Below are 18828 nucleotides of genomic sequence, written 5' to 3'. Positions count from 1 at the left end.
TCTGAGTCACCCATCCAGTGAGTGGCCTATTCAACATCTCCATGTGGATGTCAGGAAACCTCAAACTTAGCATGTCCAAATCTACCCCTGACCATTCCTTCTAACCTGCCAACCTTCAGTTCATGGCCGCTGCTTTCTTTCATTTGTTCAGGCCACAACCTTGGAATCCTTTGGTTCCTCTCTGTGTCTCAAACCTCTGTCAGCAAGTTTATGGGCTGTCCCTTCAAATACAATCAAAGTCTGACCACTCTTGCCCGTCCTCTGCTCCCACCCAGGATTTCCCATCTCTCCTCCTGCTAAGAGTCCTCAGCACAACAAAAGACTCCAGTAAATGCACATTAGATGGTGTTACCTATTCCTTTGCTCAGCTCTGGGTCAGTACTTCCCATCTCACTCAGTCTTCTAATTGCAAACTGCCAAGTCCTCTTGGAGCTCGTCTCTTTCTTTTGAAAAACTTTCTCAAGTCAGCCAAATGTTGCCAAAACACATGGATACCTGTTTCTTTTCATGCATTTCTTCTTGTGTCAGTCAGCCCAGGGATGCTATGTTATAGCCCTCCAAGTTACAGTAGCAGCCTAGCCCAGGTCACCATCTTTGTTTTTGAGTTCACGTGACCACTAAGCCTCCAACATACATAAATTTTTCGTATGGTCCCACTCCTTCAAGACTCCAGTCTGTGATTGTGAGGGTTGGAAATCTAAAGGTAGACATTTTGTAGCAAGGAGGAGAGTGATTAACTTTTCAGTCTAGGAGCGGAGGTCCCTGGAACCATCAAGGGAGAAGAGCAGAGAGCAGGACCCTACCCAGAGAAACAGTGATACCTGAGATGGAGGCAGAGATGATGGTGTGGAGAGATGGAGCAGCTAGGGACTTTAGACACAGAGAGGGAGAGGGGCTGTGTGCTGATGACCAGGGGGTGCAGGTTTAAGGTGTATACCCGTTGGTTGATGATGCATGGAGGGGATTGTAACCATGGCAATGAAACGATACACGATAGAATGAATATAAAACTGATATTTTCCCATGTAAACTATCACATAATTCACAATAAAACATTAAGGAAAAAAAAAGACTCCAGTCTAAGCTTCGTAGGATCGTGGGCTAGACTGTGCCTCACTAACAAATCCTGAAGCTCCTAGGGCTTAACACAGAGAGGAGGTTGGGTTCTCTCTTGTGCGTGCTTCAGTCCAGCTTGCAAAGATACAGGTTTTGTGCCCCATGAAATCATGCAGGGACTCAGTGCCCCTCCTGTTGATGTTCCCCGGCTTTCCCCCGTGACCATCAAGGTCATGACTAAAGGACAGTGACTAGAGGATTGTGCTTGGGAATGAGCAAGCCCCTTCTACCGCATTTCCATTGTCCATGGTGGTCCCGAACTACCTCTGGGGGCCTGGGAAGCACATGTAAGCTGTGCGCCAAGGAAAGAAGGAAACGGGTTTGCTGAGTTTCCTTGTTTGGGTCAGTCTCTATGCTGGTGGGAATTATCCAGAAGCAGGAAAAGGAGGGAGAGAAGTTGATAGAAGCAGGAAAGAGGTGGGTAGCTGCAGCCGTAGGAGCAAAGTCCCGAGCTGGCTGCAGGGAGTCAGCCCAGCAGATGAACAGAAGGGTTGGCCTCAGTTTGGAGTGGAGACACTCATCCTGTAAATGGGAGGAAGTCAGCTTGAAGCCAAGAAGGCATAGTGCACATTTGAGAGGAGAGAAGAAAGCATGCAGTGGCCACCAGAAGACTGGAGCAGTGGACTGCCCAGGGTCAGGTAGCAGGTCAGTTTGCTGTGTAGTGCTGAGTCTAAAGTGAAATCAACCATGTGACTATTGCATCTCCAGTCATGCAGCTTTGCCTGGAGATGCCGAGGAAGGAGAAGGGTTTGGGATTCTGAGGGGGTACCTGTATACCTGGCCCACACTGTCCACATGGGAAACAGTCTAGGGGGGATGATAGGTGGGTAGTGGGGATGGATGGTGGCCCATGGGTGGGTGGCAGGACCCTATGGATTGAAGAATTATGGGGAAGTCTACACAGAAAGTGAGCTGGACAGATGGTAGTGGTAATGTGTAAGGGCCTTATAGCTGGATCTTGTAGAGTGGGCATCGGTTGGAAATGACAAGATCAGGGTAAAAACTTGAGTGTGGAGCCAAGGCAGGATGAGGTCGCTGGACCAGAAGGATGGTCAAGACTTGAGGCCAAATGCCCATGCACCATCATGGAGTTGTCAGATTCACCCAGCACGTTCACCTCAGCATGGACCTGGGATGTGGGATGTGTTTGTATGCTGTGTTTGTAGGCTGGAATACCACAAAGCCGTTAAAGTGGATGAAATGGACCAACATGGATGACAGTTCATAGATCTTGACTACATTATGTTGTGTAGAAAACGAGGAAGGCTCAAAATGACAAGCATAGCATACTATTTGCAATTTTAGTACCAAAAACTCTGTGCATCTACACACATGTGTGTGTATACTTGTGGAGAGGTGTGTCTTTGTAGTCCATGAGAAAATATGAGTGGGAAGCATGTTCCCGGCCTCAAAAGAGAAGAGGGCAACAGATTGGGGAGACACCCAGGAGCTTGCCCTATAATTATATGTTCCATATCTTAGAAATAAAAAGACCACGATGTTTGATTTCTATGAAATAAAAATACCTGCGACAAAATGATTGTTGTTGTTGAGTGCCGTCAAGTCAGTTCTGACTCATAATTACCCTGTATAGGGTTTCCAAGGAGTGCCTGGTGAGCTTGAACCACTGACCTTGCGGTCAAAGCCGACCTTGCAGTACAGCACGTTAACCTGCAGGGCCACAATGGTAACATTGGCTAAACCTAACTATTGGGCACATGGAGTTTATTATTTCCACTTCTGAATGTTAGAAATATTTCCTGATGTTTTACATAAAGTTCATAGAAAGGCATAACCTGTAAAAACATGTAGAAAAAAAGGAAAGCAAAATTTGCAGAGACTCATGATTTAAACTATGGATGTAAGATAAACTCGGGGAAAGTGGACAGAAATCTATGTAGCTCTGTGTGTCTTTCTTTTTTTTTTTTCAAATTGTCATAATGTTCATATATTCCTTTGATGCTGGAAAGCATATGGTGCTTGGTTTCAAGAATCAATATCAACAGGAAGCCCTCCTGGCTTTTTGCTTAGTTTTCAGTGAGTGCCCTGGAGCACAGAGTGTACGAGGTGCGAGAGACGGCCGTCAGGATTATTTTGGACCTGTATAGGCGGTACCGGACACTAATTCTCGAGTATCTGCCTCCAGATGATAGCAACACACGCAAGAACGTCCTCTATAAGACGATCTTTGAGGGGTTTGCTAAAATAGACGGCAAGCCTTCAGAAGCTGAGATTAGGGTGAGTTCACCTCCATGAAATTGTGAACTAGTTAGAGATTTTTTCAGTGTTTTGTATGTGAATGTTTCAAGGACCTGTAACCTGGCTCCATCCCTTTTTGCTTGTGAGACCCTCCGTCTCCCCATCTCTAAATAGGAGCCTTAATAACCTTGAGGATGTTGCCACTTTCGCTATCAAGGAGTGGCTTGGTAGGATAAGCACTGGACTGTGAGCCATAAGGTCAGCGGTTCGAGCCCACCAGCCACTCTGTGGAATAAAGATGAGGCTTTCTGCTCCTGCCAAGATTTACAGCCTCAGAAACCCTACACAGGGCCACTATGAGTTGGAACCAATTCAATGACACTTAACAGCTACCTTCATTGTTTGAATGGATCTGTAGACTATACTTGAGCCCTAGTCATCCCATTCACCTTAAGGAGTAGTGTGAAGCATTGGTGTTAGGTGCCGTCATGTTAGTTCTCACTCATAGCAACCCGTAAAGGGTTTCTGAGGAATGGCTGGTGGGTTTGAACCACCAACCTTCTGGTTAGCTCTCCAGCGTTTACCCTACAGAGACACACCAGAACTCCAATATAAAGTACTGTTAAGTGCTGTCGAGTCGGTGCCCACTCATAGCAACTCGATATAGGGTTTCCAAGGAGCAGCTGGTGAATTTGAACCACCTTGTGGTTCACCAGACTTTTCAGTTCAGTGCTTATCCTACAGCGCCACACCAGGACGCTTTATAAAATATAAGAAACATAATTTGTATGTTATCATTCAAAAGATCCACTCTTAACAGAAAGATAATTTTCCTACCAGGCACAAAAAAAGGCAGCCACAGAAGCAGAAAAACAAAAGAAAGAAGAAATTAAAGTTTTACAAGGACAGTTGGCAGCACTCCGAGAAATCCAGGCTGAAGTCCAGGTGGGAGAGGTAACATGTCCGCTGTTCGCTGTCCGCCGTCCGCGTGCCTTAGGTTGAGATGCCACGATCGGGTGTCTCGTTTTGTAGACGCACAGTGTACCTGATTAGACACATTGATGTCTTTGCTTTTTTATTGTTTTTTAAATTGGATTTGGGGTGCCTTTTTGTAAATGCTCCATCAGATGGTCCTCGGTAGGGACTGCAGCGAGCCGCCTGCCGCATGTGTTTAGAGACCAGTGTGGCTTAGATGTGGGGGGAAGAAAGGAAAGGAAGAGGAATGCTGCTGAGCCCCGCCTGCACTCCACAGCCTCCTACCTGGGCAAAGGAGAAAACAAATAGAATACACAGTTCTGGGGTTAGTGCGCTCAGAAGAGGGAGACTTCAGCTGTCAAATAGGAATGCTGCCACTTGGGTAGACCCTCACTCCTAACCCTGCAGTGTGAGTGGAGTTCGGTTAAATATAATAAACACGTTGCTTCTAAACTGGCCAGCTTTTACAATTTCAGTTTATAACACTAATTTTGTGATTAAGGTCCTTAAATTGAAAAATGGTTCCTCTAGGAAAATAAAAAAAATTCTATTGACAATACAGTTGGCCCTTGAACAACCTGGAGGTTAGGGGCTCTAACCCTAATGCAATAGCAAATCCATGTATAACTTGGGACTCCCCAAAAACTTTGCTAATAACCTATTGACTGGAAGCTTTCCTGAGAACAGAAACAGTTGGCTAATCCATATTTTCTGTATTTTGTGAGCCCTCAGCGGTGCCTGGTCTTAGACACTTGAGGTCACTGTGGCGAATTACATCCCTGCACCGGCTCCCAGCCGTGCCCTGAGTGTTCACTGAGGGCCTGCTGCACGCCAGCCGGTGTCTGGGCTGTGGCAGCACAGAGGGGACAGGACACCCCTGCCCTCATGGGGCTGGTGCTCCAGGAAAGAGGCAGACAGTGACATGTGGCACACAGGGTGCTGAGCACAGTGAAGGGGCTGTAGGTACCCTCAGCGAGGGGCTGGGGAGGAACACTCACCTGAGCACAGTGAAGGGGCTGTAGGGACCCTCAGCGAGAGGTTGGTGACCACTCACCTCAGAATTGCACAATGCTTTCAAGTTTTGCCCGTTTGCCCTGAGTTTCAGAGGAAAAAAAAATAGGTTTTAAAATGTAAGTTTAAAATGTCAGTTCCATGGAGACCTTGTTTAGGGTTTCCAAGGGTATAAATCTTTACGGGAGCAGAAAGCCTCATCTTTTCTCCCGCGGAGTGGCTAGTAGATTTGAACTACTGACCTTGTGTTTAGCAGCCCAACATGTCACCCACTACACTACCAGAGCTCCAAATATCTAAGTGTAGATAAGGTAAAATTTAGCTTTTTTCGATCTGTGTATCTTGTCTCCCTGCAAAATACAACACAAGCCCATCTATCATCATGAAGGGCTGTTTGGATCCCTAGAGTCCTGTCATGTTAGATTAGCTTGCTTGTTAAGTATATAAATCATGGGATTCTAAAACTTTGTTCTCGTGTGCGTGGTTCATATTCAGTGACTGCAATAGTTAACTTATTATCATGTAAAATGCACTTCTCTATAAAGGCACAGAATTTCTGTTTGTAATCCATCATTGAAATGCTGTCTAACAGAACCAACTGGTCCCTAGTTCCTCCTTTAAAACCACAAGTCCCAGAACCCCCTAAGTCTTGGACCAACAGAAATGAGTGGTCAGCCTAGCAGTATAACATTATTCAATTCACTGCTAGTATAGAGACATTACTGTAGTAACGTTTGGAAGGCTGAGTGGCAGGGAGAAAAACTGATAAAGGTTTTCTTGAGGCCATAGGGCAGTGAGCTAGGGAACAGCCCAGGGGCTGGAGCAGAGGGCATTCCCAGGACCACTGGGCTCCACGTGCCCCCATCCACAGCAGAGCAGCTTCACCACCCCTGAACCAACCACCGCTAATGAGCCTCTGCTGTCACAATCACTGTTTAGTCCTCAGGTCATCCCTAGGTCATACAAATAGGAGCCCACCCAGCAGTGCCTCGGGAGAAAGTCCTGGCAGTCTGCTTCCATTTAGATTACAACCAAGAAGACCCCGGGGTACACACGCACATTTTCATTCCATGACGTGGGGTGTCACAGGTCCAGCAGCTGATGGTTTTCCAGCAGTTACCATCAGAAGGCGAAGGAAATTGAGACCGGCAGAGCGGAGGATAGCAGAAGGCCCACTGGCCAGCTCCCCTTTGGCATGAAAACCATTTTAGCTCCTAGATTACCCAGTCGGCATGTCTTATCAAACACTTGCTGCATGCCGCTAACCTGCCTGTTTTGTGTCTTAGGAAAAAGAAAGTGACTCCACAAAGCCCAAGAATCTAGGTACGTACATTGCGCATCAGGTAAGCCCAGGAAGAAACGGCTTGTATTCACTCAGCAGATATTTACTGAGCACCTACTGTGTGTCAGACATTTTAGAACTGAGTATAAAATACTACCCTTATGAACTTGTAGAATATTTCTACAGTATATTTCACACCAAATGTTACTGAAAAAATTTAAATTAATTTTACCCAAAAAATGAATATATATTTAAATTGCTTTTTTAATTTTGTTAAGCAGATGCTCAAGGAAGGAAGGCCTGCCTACCTAGCGCTCCCGCAGTCCCAGAGACTCACTATTTGGATAAGTGAGTAGGGGTGTCTTCCACATGTATGTAGCTAGCAGAGGCCCGGACCCCTAAACACTGCAAGCATTCTTTCCCATTCTTCCAGGGGACTAGGTCAGTTCATTGACCCTGTCCAGTGATTTTCAAGCTAGGAAGATTGTCTTCTGACCCCATCAGTATTAGGCCTGAGTCCATGGCAGATGGCCTTCTCCTTAACTCAGGAGTTAGTACTAAGCCTCTCTGTCAAAAGTGCTACAATGGGCCCAAAGTACGTAGCAGAAGCCCTCTCTAGTATCCAGTGCCAGAACACACCAATTCGGACCCTCTGACAAACGTCCCATCTTTTCTTATGACCGATCCTGATGGCAAAAGCGGTGTGTGAAGGGACCACATGGGAATCCCTTTTAGCACCCACTTGGTGAGGCCCGCCCGGTAGCCTCTCGGTAAGGCTACGAGCTGGTGAGCAACACCACATATCCATCATACACAGACACCCAAGAGCTTGGGAACAGCACAGATATGACTGAATTCGGGATTGGCTTTCATTGTGCCCTTTTCTGGTCTGTTTCAGTTTATGTATTTTTTGTGGGGAAAGGAGTGAATCCTTCACGGAGGAAGGCCTGGACCTGCATTATTGGAAGCACTGCCTCATGCTGACGAGATGCGAATACTGCAAGCAGGTCAGGCACTGGGCACGGGCGGACCACACCCAGACTTGAGCTAGCAACTCTGAAGGGGCAAAAGTCTCAAACTACAGGCTTTTTTTTTAGTATTGTTCAAGGGAAAGTACTGGGGAAAGGAACTGAGTGCACATGACCTCATTTGTTTTGAGTTATTTTTCACCTGTTTGTTGAAGTGTGTTTGTTCTTAGTTCCAACTAATAGTGACCCTGTGTGTACAACAGAACAAAACACAGTCGTCATTAAGTTTGAGCTCATTGTTGCAGCCACTACGCCAATCCATCTTGCTGAGGGTCTTCCTTTTTCACGGACCCTCTATTTTACCAAGCATGATGCCCTTCTCCAGGGACTGGTTCCCTCTGACAATGCATCAAAAATACGAGAGTTCATCTCACCATCCTCTCTTCTAAGGAGCATTGTGGCTGCCCTTCTTCCAAAACAGATTTGTTATTCTTGTTGCAATCCGTGGTCCTTGCAATATTCTTTGCAATACCGTATCTCTAACGCATGACTCTTCTCTGGTCTTCCTTATTCATTATCCAGCTTTCATATGCACTTGAGGCAATTGAAAATACCATGGATTGGGTCAGGTGAACCTTAGACCTCAAGGCGACATCTTTGCTTTTTACCATTATACTTGGTGAAGTCTAAATGTATACAAATCCTAAGTGTTACAGCTCAAGGAACTGTCACACAACATACACAGTTGTGTAACCACCACCCAGGTCAAGAAACAGTGTCATCACCCCCACCCCCACCTAGAAACCTAGTCAGTGACCAGTGAGTCCACTCAGACTCATGGCAGTGTGGCCGAGTAGAGCCGTGCTCACAGGGTTTTCAATGGCTGAGACCTTTCCAAAATAGATCCTGAGACCTTTCTCCTGAAATGCCTCTGGGTGGATTTGAATTTCAACCTTGCATTTTCCAGCTGAGCGCTTAAACATTTGCACCAGCCAGGAACTCCTCCACCACACCTCAGTCCTATTCCCCAGATTTGTCACTGACCCAGTTCCTCATATTTTGTGTGTCTGCTTTTCAAGCTCATGGAAAGGGAGGAAAGGCCACACTGTGTCGTGCCCAGGCGATCGTCGTTGGACTATTGCCAACCGGGTTGTTTCCAGTGGGGCAGTGTTGCTCCAAGCACCCCTGCATGTGTCTCCGGAGCACACCTGAATGCACCCTGGGGTGCATACCGGGAGTGGGGCCGCTAGGTGTTCAGGTGCTCAGCTGTCGAGCTAATGCCAGGTTGTGCTCCCGAAAGGGTGACGCAGCTCATAGCCCTATCAGCAGCATGCGAGAGCTGCCCCACCTCCTCGCCAGCACTCAGCCCTGCTGGTCATCTTCTCTCATTTGCTTCCAGTTTGCATTTCCCTGATGACTAGCGAGGTCAAGCACCGGCCTGTCCATTTGCTGGCCATTGGGCTAGACTTTTGTGAAGTGTCTGTCCTCAACTGTGTGTGTGTGTGTGTGTGTGTGTGTGTGTGTATTTAAATTGCACCAGCAGCCGCTGGTTTGCAGTGATTCTGTGCATACCTGGTTAAGGAGTCCTTTGTAAGTGATGTGAATCCCTGGGTAGTGTAAACAGATAACACGCTGCTGGGCTGCTGACCAAGAGACTGGCAGCTTGAGTTCCCCAGAGGCACCTTGGAGGGAGGTCAGGTAATCAGCTTCTGAAAATCAGCCCTTGGCTACCGTGTGGAGCACAACTCTCCTCTGACCCACAGGGGCTGTGCTGTGTGCCTGAGCCTGACTTCACTGATCAGCCGCATGTGTTTAGCCCTTTTCTCCTTCTCTTGCCTTTTCATTGCCTTCATGTGGCTTTTGATTCATAGAAGTTGTTGATGTTAATGTTGTCCTTCTTCTCCATTGTTTTCCTGGTGACTACTTTCTTGCCCTGTTTATGTAACCTTTTCCTACCCCAAATTGTGAACCTCTTCTCTGCTTCAATAGGCCTGCCTGCAAGTAACTCCTGCACCGGCAGGGCGACCTTCGGCCTGTCCAGAGTGTTTTAGCAGGGTGCAAAAGTCCCAGGACAGAATTGCTTCAAGTGGGCACGCAGGTCCTTCCAGCCAAACACATCAGCATGCCGAGAGCTCTCTCAGCTCTCTCTTGTGGTTATTTCTGGGCACATTCTTAGAAATAAGAAGAGGGAGCTAGGATTTGAACTCAGGACCACACATCCAACCACAGACTGCCTCCTCATACAAGTACCACATTCCGATGAACCATAGCACCCGGTGCCCCCGCATTCACACCTCCCAGGTGAGGTGAGCAGGCTGCCCCGGGTCCTTGCAGAGGATGGTGGGTGGGTCCAGAGCTCCAAGGTGTGAGCTTAGATGAGTGGCTTCGTTCTTCCCATGGGTGAGTGACAGCAGCCACTCACTTGGCTCTGTGTGCCGTCCCAGGTGGTGGAGATAGCCAGCTTGACAGAGCACCTGCTGACAGAGTGTGACCGGAAGGACGGGTTTGGGAAGTGCTACCGCTGCAGTGAAGCCGTGCTCAAGGAGGAGCTGCCCGGACACATCAAAACCAAAGACTGCAATCGTGAGTGCATGTCAGGGACTGGCGGCTGGTGGCCCCGTCAGGGTCCTCGGATGCCCTCCCTCCCCTCTTGTGTCACAGGACCCACTGACCTGATCTTACTGGAATCTTTTCAGCTGCCAAGTCAGAGAAGCTGGCAAACAGGTGTCCATTGTGCCACGAGAACTTCTCGCCTGGAGAAGAGGTGAGGGGCCTGCGGGGTTTCACTCACTGTGGGATGATGGTGACAGTGACCATGACAGTGTTACTGCTGGAGCCCCAAGTCAACAGCCTGCCTAGAGGACATCTTGAGGAGCCCTGGAGGTATAGTGATGAAGCCCTTGGCTGCTAACCGAAAGGTTAGCAATTCAAACCCACCAGCTCCTCCACAGGAGAACGATGTGGCAGTCTGCTTCTGTAAAGATGTGCAGCCTTGGGAACCCTGTTCTGTTCTGTTCTGTAGGGTCACTAGGGGTCAAAACTGACTCGACAGTGACGGGTTCAGATGACATCATGTCCGTTCATAAACCTTAGGCCCATCCAGTTTAGAAAGGCTCTCCTGCCTTTCCCTGAGCGAGCCACACCGTGACTGGTAAGGAGAGGGCTTGGTCTGCAGTGACCACCCTTCCATCCCACATGGAGAGTCAGAGGCGTCCTGACTGTCAGTCCAGCTCACTGGATGTGCTAGGCCTCGGGCATTGAGCCCCTCACCCCACTTAGCTGCTGCCACCGGCAGTCTGCCCTGGCACGCGGCTCTGCTTGCCCAGGCCTTCCTGGAACCCACAGATCACACAGAGGGAGTACAAACTCTCCCACGAGCTGCTTGTATCACTTGCTAGTTACCTAACTCATAGTCCTTCTCTCAAAGGAGTGAAAGGAACTGCAGCTAACTCTTGTGAGGCAGTCGGCAAGCTCATCCTTCCTCTGCTTCCCTGTGGAATTCACATGTTACTTCCCTCTTCATCAGTGGACCACCTTTCATCTTAGGCCCACGCTGAGATGCAGGTGTTTCCTTAAGACTACAGGCTCAGCATAGCATACTGAGGGGCATCCACACCAGGTACAGAGCCACCTTCTGTGCTGAGGCTGCGGCTCCCCTCACACTCTGCTTTAGCTGTAAGCCGTCCTGGATGTGCTGAGAGCAGCTGAAGCTGCCCTGTGACCTGACCACACACCTCAGGCCTCTCCTGTCATTGCAGGCGTGGAAGGTCCATCTGATGGGTCCCGCTGGCTGCACCATGAACCTGCGCAAGACACACATCCTTCACAAGGCGCAGGTGCCACCACTGGGTAAGGCTGTCCACATGCCACCACCGCCACCCCCCAGGGTCCCTTCCTTCACATCTACGAGGTCTTCATGAGCAGGCCAGCCACATGACCAAAGTTTTCCTGTGGCCAGATGTGACTGCTCTTTCCAGAGACTTGCAGGCGTCCTTCAGTGACCACAGCCACCACGAGTGGGCACTCATCATGGTGCACTCCTCTTCTTGGTGTCTTGTCACATGAAGGACTCTAAAGTATACAGAAACATGAAATTATACGGGAGGAACAGTGAAAGTATACCACAGGTATTTAAAAGTTTGAAGGAGGATGTTTGTACATAAGTTTTTGCCTTTCATACAAACGCAGGTATGAATGTAGTAGAGCATATTGTTGGTAATTGTCATCGAGTGGGTTCTGACTCATAGCGACCCTGTATAAGGTTTCTGAGGAGCAGCTGGTGAGTTTGAACCACCGACCTTGCAGTCCAGTGCATTATCCTGAAGCACCACACCAAGAAGGCAAAATGATGAAAACTTACTAGATATTCTCAGCCATCTTAAGGCAATGAATTGCTGGGCCTGCAGACTCAGGACCATAGTCTCAGGGGACACCATGGTCAGTTGGTATACTTTGGCGAGTGAAGTCTGGGATTAAAAGCTTATGAGAGGCCATCTAAGATGCAGCTATTCTCTCCATGTATGGAAGAAGGAAGAATGATGAGAACTGAAGATGTTTGGACTCAGTTACTCCAACAGATTACTAAGGAGCTTTGGTAGCGTAGTGGTTACTAATCGGGCTGCTGTTAGCAGTTTGAAACCACCAGACGTTCCTCAGGAGAACAATGAGGCTTTCTGCTCCCATTAACATTTACAGCCTGGGAAACCCTATGCAGGGTCACAATGAGCCGGAGCCGACTCCATGGCACAGCACTACCAATGGACTAATGGAACACGTGAACATCAGGCTTTACGACTGAAACCAGAAGAACTAGACGGTGCCTGGGTATCACAACTAACTGCTCTTAACAGGGATCACATTAGAAGGTCCCATACAAACTGGGAGAAAATGCGGAATAAAACTCAATATTATTTTTTAAAAAAGACCAGGCTTACTGGTCAGAAAAAAAGCCTGGAAGAACATAAAACTATAGCCCTCAACTTCCCTTCAAGTCTGGATAGGAACTCGCCCTTGTGACCGAATTTTCAGCCAAGCGGTAGATAGATATGTAGGTATGCTCATCGTGGAATGGTCAATCAGTCAAGGTTAAAAGGGCACCATTTTCCTATGGACAAAGGTGAGAAGGGCTGGGAAGGTGTGTGGAATGGATCTAGGAACCACAGGGAGGAAATGGCATAACTGTTGTTTCATGGAGGGGACTGCAGTCATTCAGATGAAACAAAGTATATGATTTGTTTAATATAAAACAGATGATCATGTCTGTAAACCTTCATTCAACTCACAATAAAAAGTTTTAGGACAAAAACCATAAAATTAGAGTAGACTGTAGACGTGTCGCCGTAGCTAAGCTGACTTAGTAGGCTACAAGAGTAGCTGTTTGATGGCAGGAATGGGATGCCAGAAAAGAAAACCCTATGTGTCCTATGAAGAAAAGTTAGTCCTCACCCGAGGGCCTTGGAAGTCTCCTACTGGTGAGAACATGGATTGAGTGTGTATGTGAGGCCCTTAGCTTAGGGTTGTGACTGCTGAAGCCTCAGAGCAGCCGTGTTTTCCTGTGAGGAGAGAAGGGCACAGAAGGGCAGCCTCTTGTCCAGCCCCTTTCTCCCTCTCTGGAGCTGCAGTTTGGAGGTGACTGTCTAGGTCACCTTGGTAGGTAGGTATCCGCTTGGTAGGTATCACACTGAGCCCTTGGCTCTCTCCACTTGGCTGCCTTCGCCTGTCGTCATCTCCACAGCCTGCGGCCCCTCTCTCTCACACCCCCACTCCGCCTGGCACCGCCCATGTCTTGTCGCCATCGCTTCTGCACCATGAGCCTGGCAGCCTTCCTTCTGACGTGGGGCCTGGGTTTTGTGCTTTCACTGCAGGTAAAGGACCCACCACAACTAGAGCAGGCACCTCTGGATTGAAGGCTGGAAGCAAGATCCCCACCCCAAAGGGGGGCCTGAGTAAAAGCTCCAGCAGGACGTACACAAAGCGATGACACCAGGGCTGACCCCCTTGTGGCCAGACGTGACTGGGCACACGCCCCGATTCTGAACCATAGCTCCTCAAATCAGCGTTTTGGACTGCCACCTGGGTTTCCCTCTGCTGTCACTCTAGGGCTCTCGGCCAACCACGGCCCTGGCTTGTCAGCACCGTCAGCTCCCACCACATGGCGGCCATGGACTGCGGTGCCCGCCAGAGCCCCGGAACTCACTGTATTTGTCCACCTTCAGGTTTCTGACTCCAGACCTTCATGACTGGGTCCATTTGCCTAGGGACTCAACAGGACCACAGGGGCGGAGTGGTAACAGATGCAGGCAGAGGAGAACCAGGGCTTCAGGAGACTCTCACTGTATCTCCCTCCTCCAGGCACCGTCTGCTAGCTCTTCTGCCCAGGGCCCTGAGTGTCTAGAGAAATAAAGGTAAAAGGGAAATTTAAAAAAAACAAGTTTCAGAGGGTCGGTCTCCCCAGGGGACCTCCTTGCTGGCTGAGTTTCAGGTCAGGTGTTGCGGTCGGGTGGTCTTCCCTTCCTGGTGAGTCCTGGCTGCCCCAGCTGAGCACCCCCAGGTGGAAGAAGTCAGTATGAGCGCAGTGTGCATCGTGCAGCCTTCTCAGAGCCGCCTCGCGCTCTCAACATGTGCGAGTTCTCAGGAAGAAAACTCTGAAGTGACTTTCCACCTGATCATCCTTTGCGCACCTGCCCATGTGTGTAAATCAGAAGCAGCCCTGTCCTCAAACCTGGGGGGAGTCTGGGGTTTGCTTTGGATTCTGACACAGGCTAGCAGGAGTGCACTGACTGCTCACAGAGCGCCTGCGTGGGTGGGAGCAGGCCCGGGTGCTTCCTGTTGAGGTGACCCCCATCAGATGCTTGCAAACAAGTGGTCTGATGTTAAAGTACCAAAACAGGGCTGAAATGTGGTGAGACCGAACTTCAGAACAGTCTCCTAACAGCTCTGCAGACCTTCTCATGTGGCCGTAACTTCCCTTCCCAGACTGCCTCTCCAATAGTACGGGAGGACTGTGGGCTCCGACTTGGAGCATCTCCACATCCTCCTGTAAGAGTCTGTGCTAAGTGCCCAGTCTGCGAGGGACACAAAAGTCATTGTCCTTTCTGCACCAAAGTATTTCTCCCCCTCCCCACCCAGCAATACAGATTATGCATTCTTCCTGTTAACGTGGGCAAGGCTTTCCAAATGACACAGATGCTTGGGATTGATGACATTTATATTGTAAATTAGTGTGTGAATATTGTTTAATTCCCAACCATGTGAGACAACAAAGTAGACTCATAGCTGGTTAAGCAGTGTGCTCCCTGGGTATGGGAGTAACAGAGTTTGTATTAACATTAACCTCCATTTGTAACTAAAACATCCTCATATGGTACTCAGAACACCGAGCATGAAGGAGGTCTACTAAAATATTGACTTCATTAAGAAGAAAAAGGAAGGAGAAATTGATTCAAACTGCAAAGCAAAGTGCAAATGCCAAGATACAAAGTGATCTTTGCCGATTTCAAAGTTATTAGCCATTGTCTGCTAACCTGTTTTTAAAGTATACATGAAATACTTCTTTAAGTAGACCAATGTGAGAAAAATCAACCAAGGAATTATTTCCTCCCCAATCAAAACTTTTAAGAAATATACATATGTAACAATGTCTATGTATTGTAACTTAAGAAGAATATTTATGAAGTTGTTTCATTTGGAAGGATTGAAAAGCAAAATTGGGTGCATTTAAAGCAGGTTGGTCTTTTGCTGGCTACAGAAGAATCGTTAGTTTGCATTGAAATGATTAGTGGCAGTGATTGGTGGCTATTAGAAGCCTTATAGAGTTTATTCACTATTAAGGGACCAAAAATAAAGGGTGAAAAGTTAAAAAGCAACTGTAAGATCCCTTGGCCATTCGCAAATAAATATCTACATTTAGATGAATTAAGAATTGAATTCATTCAATTAGTATGTTGTGGATATTTAATAATTTATTTCAAGTGTTTTTGTATTCCCAAATATTCTATTAATTTAAAAGAACTCTAATCTGTAAATTTGGTATTTGAATACAAATGTAAATAATTTTAATGAAAACTTTCCACTTTTTCATGTTTTAACAGTTTTTCTATGTGTCTTTATTTCAGGTACGAGGATGATAAAATAAGTAATATATTTTTGTTGTTTTCAAGTTTAGGGATTAAGTCACACTGATTATATTAATATAATAAAAAAATCTCTAAATATTTTGTCATTCTTATCTAACAATTGTAATTTTTAAACTAAGTTATATCTCCTTTGGTAAACATGCCACAGTATAGCTCAGCCCTGATGTCTCAGAAAGTAGATGGGCCATGGTTGACCAGAGAGGCAGGGGCAGGCTCGATGTCAAGTCGCCATGAGAGAGCTTGGTCCCTAGAGTCGGTTACTCATCAGAATGGGCCTGCTGGTCAAGAAGTTACAGGGTGCTGTGTTTGCTTGTTTGTTTTATTATGGTTCTAGCAGTTTCCTTCATGGTTACCAGTTACGGTTCATATTCTCCGAATATACCATGTGGCATATATTGAAAGGAGTGTTCTTATTGTTAAGTGCAGGAGAGTTGGTTCCAACTCATAGGGACCCTATATAGGGTTTGAACCCCCAACCTGGCAGTTAGTAGTCTAGTGCTTATCCTACTGCGCACACCAGGACTCCATTGCAAGGATAGGAAAAGTAGTATTGTCTCAGCATCCCGTTTTTGCTGGCCATCTTACTGAGTCTGAATGGCGTAGCATGTCCACATCACAGCCAGTTATTTCCTCTCCTGGTGTGGCACTGTAGGGTAAGCACTGGACTGCTAACCGCAAGGTTAGTGACTGAAACCCACCAGTCGCTCCTCAGAAATCCTATACAGGGTTGCTGTGAGTCAGAACCCACTTGACAGCTCTTAGTAACAATAGCATTGTATACGTGGGCGCACAGTGGCTCTGTACAGTATGCCCTGGACTATGAACCACAAGGTTGGTGGTTCAAGCCCATGAGCTGCTCTTCAGTAGAAAGATGAGGCTTTTGCTCCCACAAAGACGGACAGCTTCAGAAACCCTATACAGAGTCGCTCTGAGTTCAAACCAACTTGATGGCACGTCACAACAATAATATATATATAATGTTGTTGCTGTTGAGAAAATGCACAGCAGAACATACACCAATCCAGTCATTTGTACATGTACAGTTCAGAGGCACTGATGGTATTCTTCAAGTTGTGCGATCATTCTCAGCCTCATCTTCCAACTTGTTCCTCCCCATTCAGATCGTTGCCCTGCCTCCTAAATTTCCTGTCTAATATTTCTAGTCACTACTGCCCACTGGATGCCATGTAGACACATAGATCTTATGAGAGCATAGTGCTCAAGGCAAACATTCTTACTAGTCAGGGCGGAACTAGGATTTGGTTGCAAGAAGATTTCAATGGGAAAGTTTGGGTTTAAGGTTTAAAGTTGATCTCAGGACAAGAGTATCAGGGATTCATACGACCTCCATGCCTTCAAAATAAAGAATTCAAAATCTAAAAGGTTTCAAGCTAAGTGTAAGTGAGAGAAAATGACCAGTTTAATGCAGTGGAATAAGTTCAAAGTGGTCTAGTTCTCTCATTTTGCATAGTTAGGGATTAGACTTTATAGTCTCCTTCATTCCCTTATTGGTCTCATATTATCAACTGCCCAACAGGTCTAATTTTTAATAAGTAAAAATGCAACATTTTCTGTGTAGATTTGTATTAATGGTTTTGTTATAGTTACATCAGCTTGGATAACGATGTTATTGTATCCATCTTGAAATTACAGTGTACAATTCTCTTTTTTCTTTACAAATATATATTAACTTAAAATTGAATTATTACAGTTTCTACAGCAAAAGTTACTTTGAAACGTTATCTTTGGTGACTAGAACCCTTTTATTGTGTATACATTGTGGTTGTATGTGTGTACACAGGGGCCGTATATGTGTACCTGGAAGGAGTGTGTACATGGGAGAGTTGTGCACAGAGAGTATGCATGGGGGAGTGTGCATGTACAAGGAGAGTACATGGATTGTGTGCATGCATGGGAGAGAATGTGCATGGGACAAAATACACATGGCAAAGGTAGAGTGTATGTACACAGATTGTATACATGGGAGAGTACATGGACAGAGAGCATGTATGCACCTGGAGGAGACATACATGGGAGAAGTGTGTGTGAATGGGGAAGTACATGCACACATGTACACTGTACACAAGAGTACACTTCGAAGAGAAAATTTGAGAAAAGTGCAGCATGCACTGTAAGTATATTTGCTGTTGACTTTTCCAGGGTTGTGGGGTAGTGCTGAGGGCAGGTGCAGGAGTAGGGTAAGTGGGAGGGAGACAGACCTGGACCAATCACAAGGGCTGGCCTTTCCTACAGGCTTCCTTGGGCAGTGCTGGCTGGCTGGCAGCAGAATTCAAGGCAGGCTGGGAAGAGTTATGTCTGGAGTGAAGTAGAGGAGGCCCTGATTGGGGTCATGTGATATCTTGAATTTACTTGATAGGACTTTTAGATCCAACATCTTAATTTCTACCAAGCGATTGGGTTGTTGCTGTTAAGTGCTGTTGAGTCAGTTCCAGCCCATAGCGACTGGTGAGCTTGAACTGCTGACCTTTGCAGGAGTTCCTGCTCTCCGCGGGGGTTGTGAGACACGAGCGAATACGCGGACGGAAACATCGGGTGAAGAAATGAATGAATACAATCGAAAGGCTTTTGAACTTGCTGTGATGTCCAGCTATGCTCTCCAGCTTCTGCCCCTGCTTCTGCTCTCTGCTCTCTGCTGTCTGCCCTCTGCTCTCTGCTCTCTGCTGTCTGCCCTCTGCCTTCTCCCTCCTGCTCTCTGCTTCTTCTGTCACTTCTACTTCCTTCTGCCTCTACTGCCTTCTACCACTTCCTTCTTCCTCTGCTTCTTTCTGCCTCTACTGCTCTCTCCTGCCTCTGCTCTCTCTCCCTTCTCTCTCTTTCTCTTTCTGCCTCCTTCTCTCTTTTCCCTCTCTCCTCTTTCTCCCTCTCTCCTCTTTTTGCCAGCCCAGTTCAGCAAGTCTTTATTTTTGTACTTCTTCCCCCACAGTACATGCATTGACACTCATCATTTCTTCAATTATTACACAGTTAGTCACAACGTTCTTGCACCTAGTTATTAGATATCCTTGACAAAATACTTCTGTGATGTTCAGACAGACTGACCTTTATCTCCTTTCCCAGTATGTGGTAAACTGTTTCTTTTTGTTTCTACTAAAAGATTAAGTCAAACCTTCTACCCTACATA

The 18828-nt window shown here is 47.0% G+C and overlaps 1 protein-coding gene across 1 annotated transcript in view; it reads left to right on the top strand.

The window, feature by feature from the left end:
* The window catches only part of CEP104 (centrosomal protein 104kDa), a 36307-nt gene extending 22776 nt beyond the window's left edge, over nt 1–13531 (top strand). The window contains exons 13-21 of the mRNA XM_006871744.1: nt 3148–3354; nt 4156–4260; nt 6588–6624; nt 6865–6931; nt 7482–7590; nt 9996–10134; nt 10248–10315; nt 11310–11400; nt 13416–13531. Coding sequence (XP_006871806.1) covers nt 3148–3354; nt 4156–4260; nt 6588–6624; nt 6865–6931; nt 7482–7590; nt 9996–10134; nt 10248–10315; nt 11310–11400; nt 13416–13531 — 939 coding nt within the window. The remainder of the gene's footprint in view (nt 1–3147; nt 3355–4155; nt 4261–6587; nt 6625–6864; nt 6932–7481; nt 7591–9995; nt 10135–10247; nt 10316–11309; nt 11401–13415) is intronic.
* The last annotated feature ends 5297 nt before the right edge of the window (nt 13532–18828 follow it).

This window comes from Chrysochloris asiatica, unplaced genomic scaffold, assembly GCF_000296735.1.
Source record: "Chrysochloris asiatica unplaced genomic scaffold, ChrAsi1.0 scaffold00173, whole genome shotgun sequence".
Classification (NCBI taxonomy): domain Eukaryota; kingdom Metazoa; phylum Chordata; class Mammalia; order Afrosoricida; family Chrysochloridae; genus Chrysochloris; species Chrysochloris asiatica.
The sequence above is the reverse complement of the archived record's forward strand: the minus strand, read 5'-3'. Positions and strand labels throughout refer to the sequence as shown.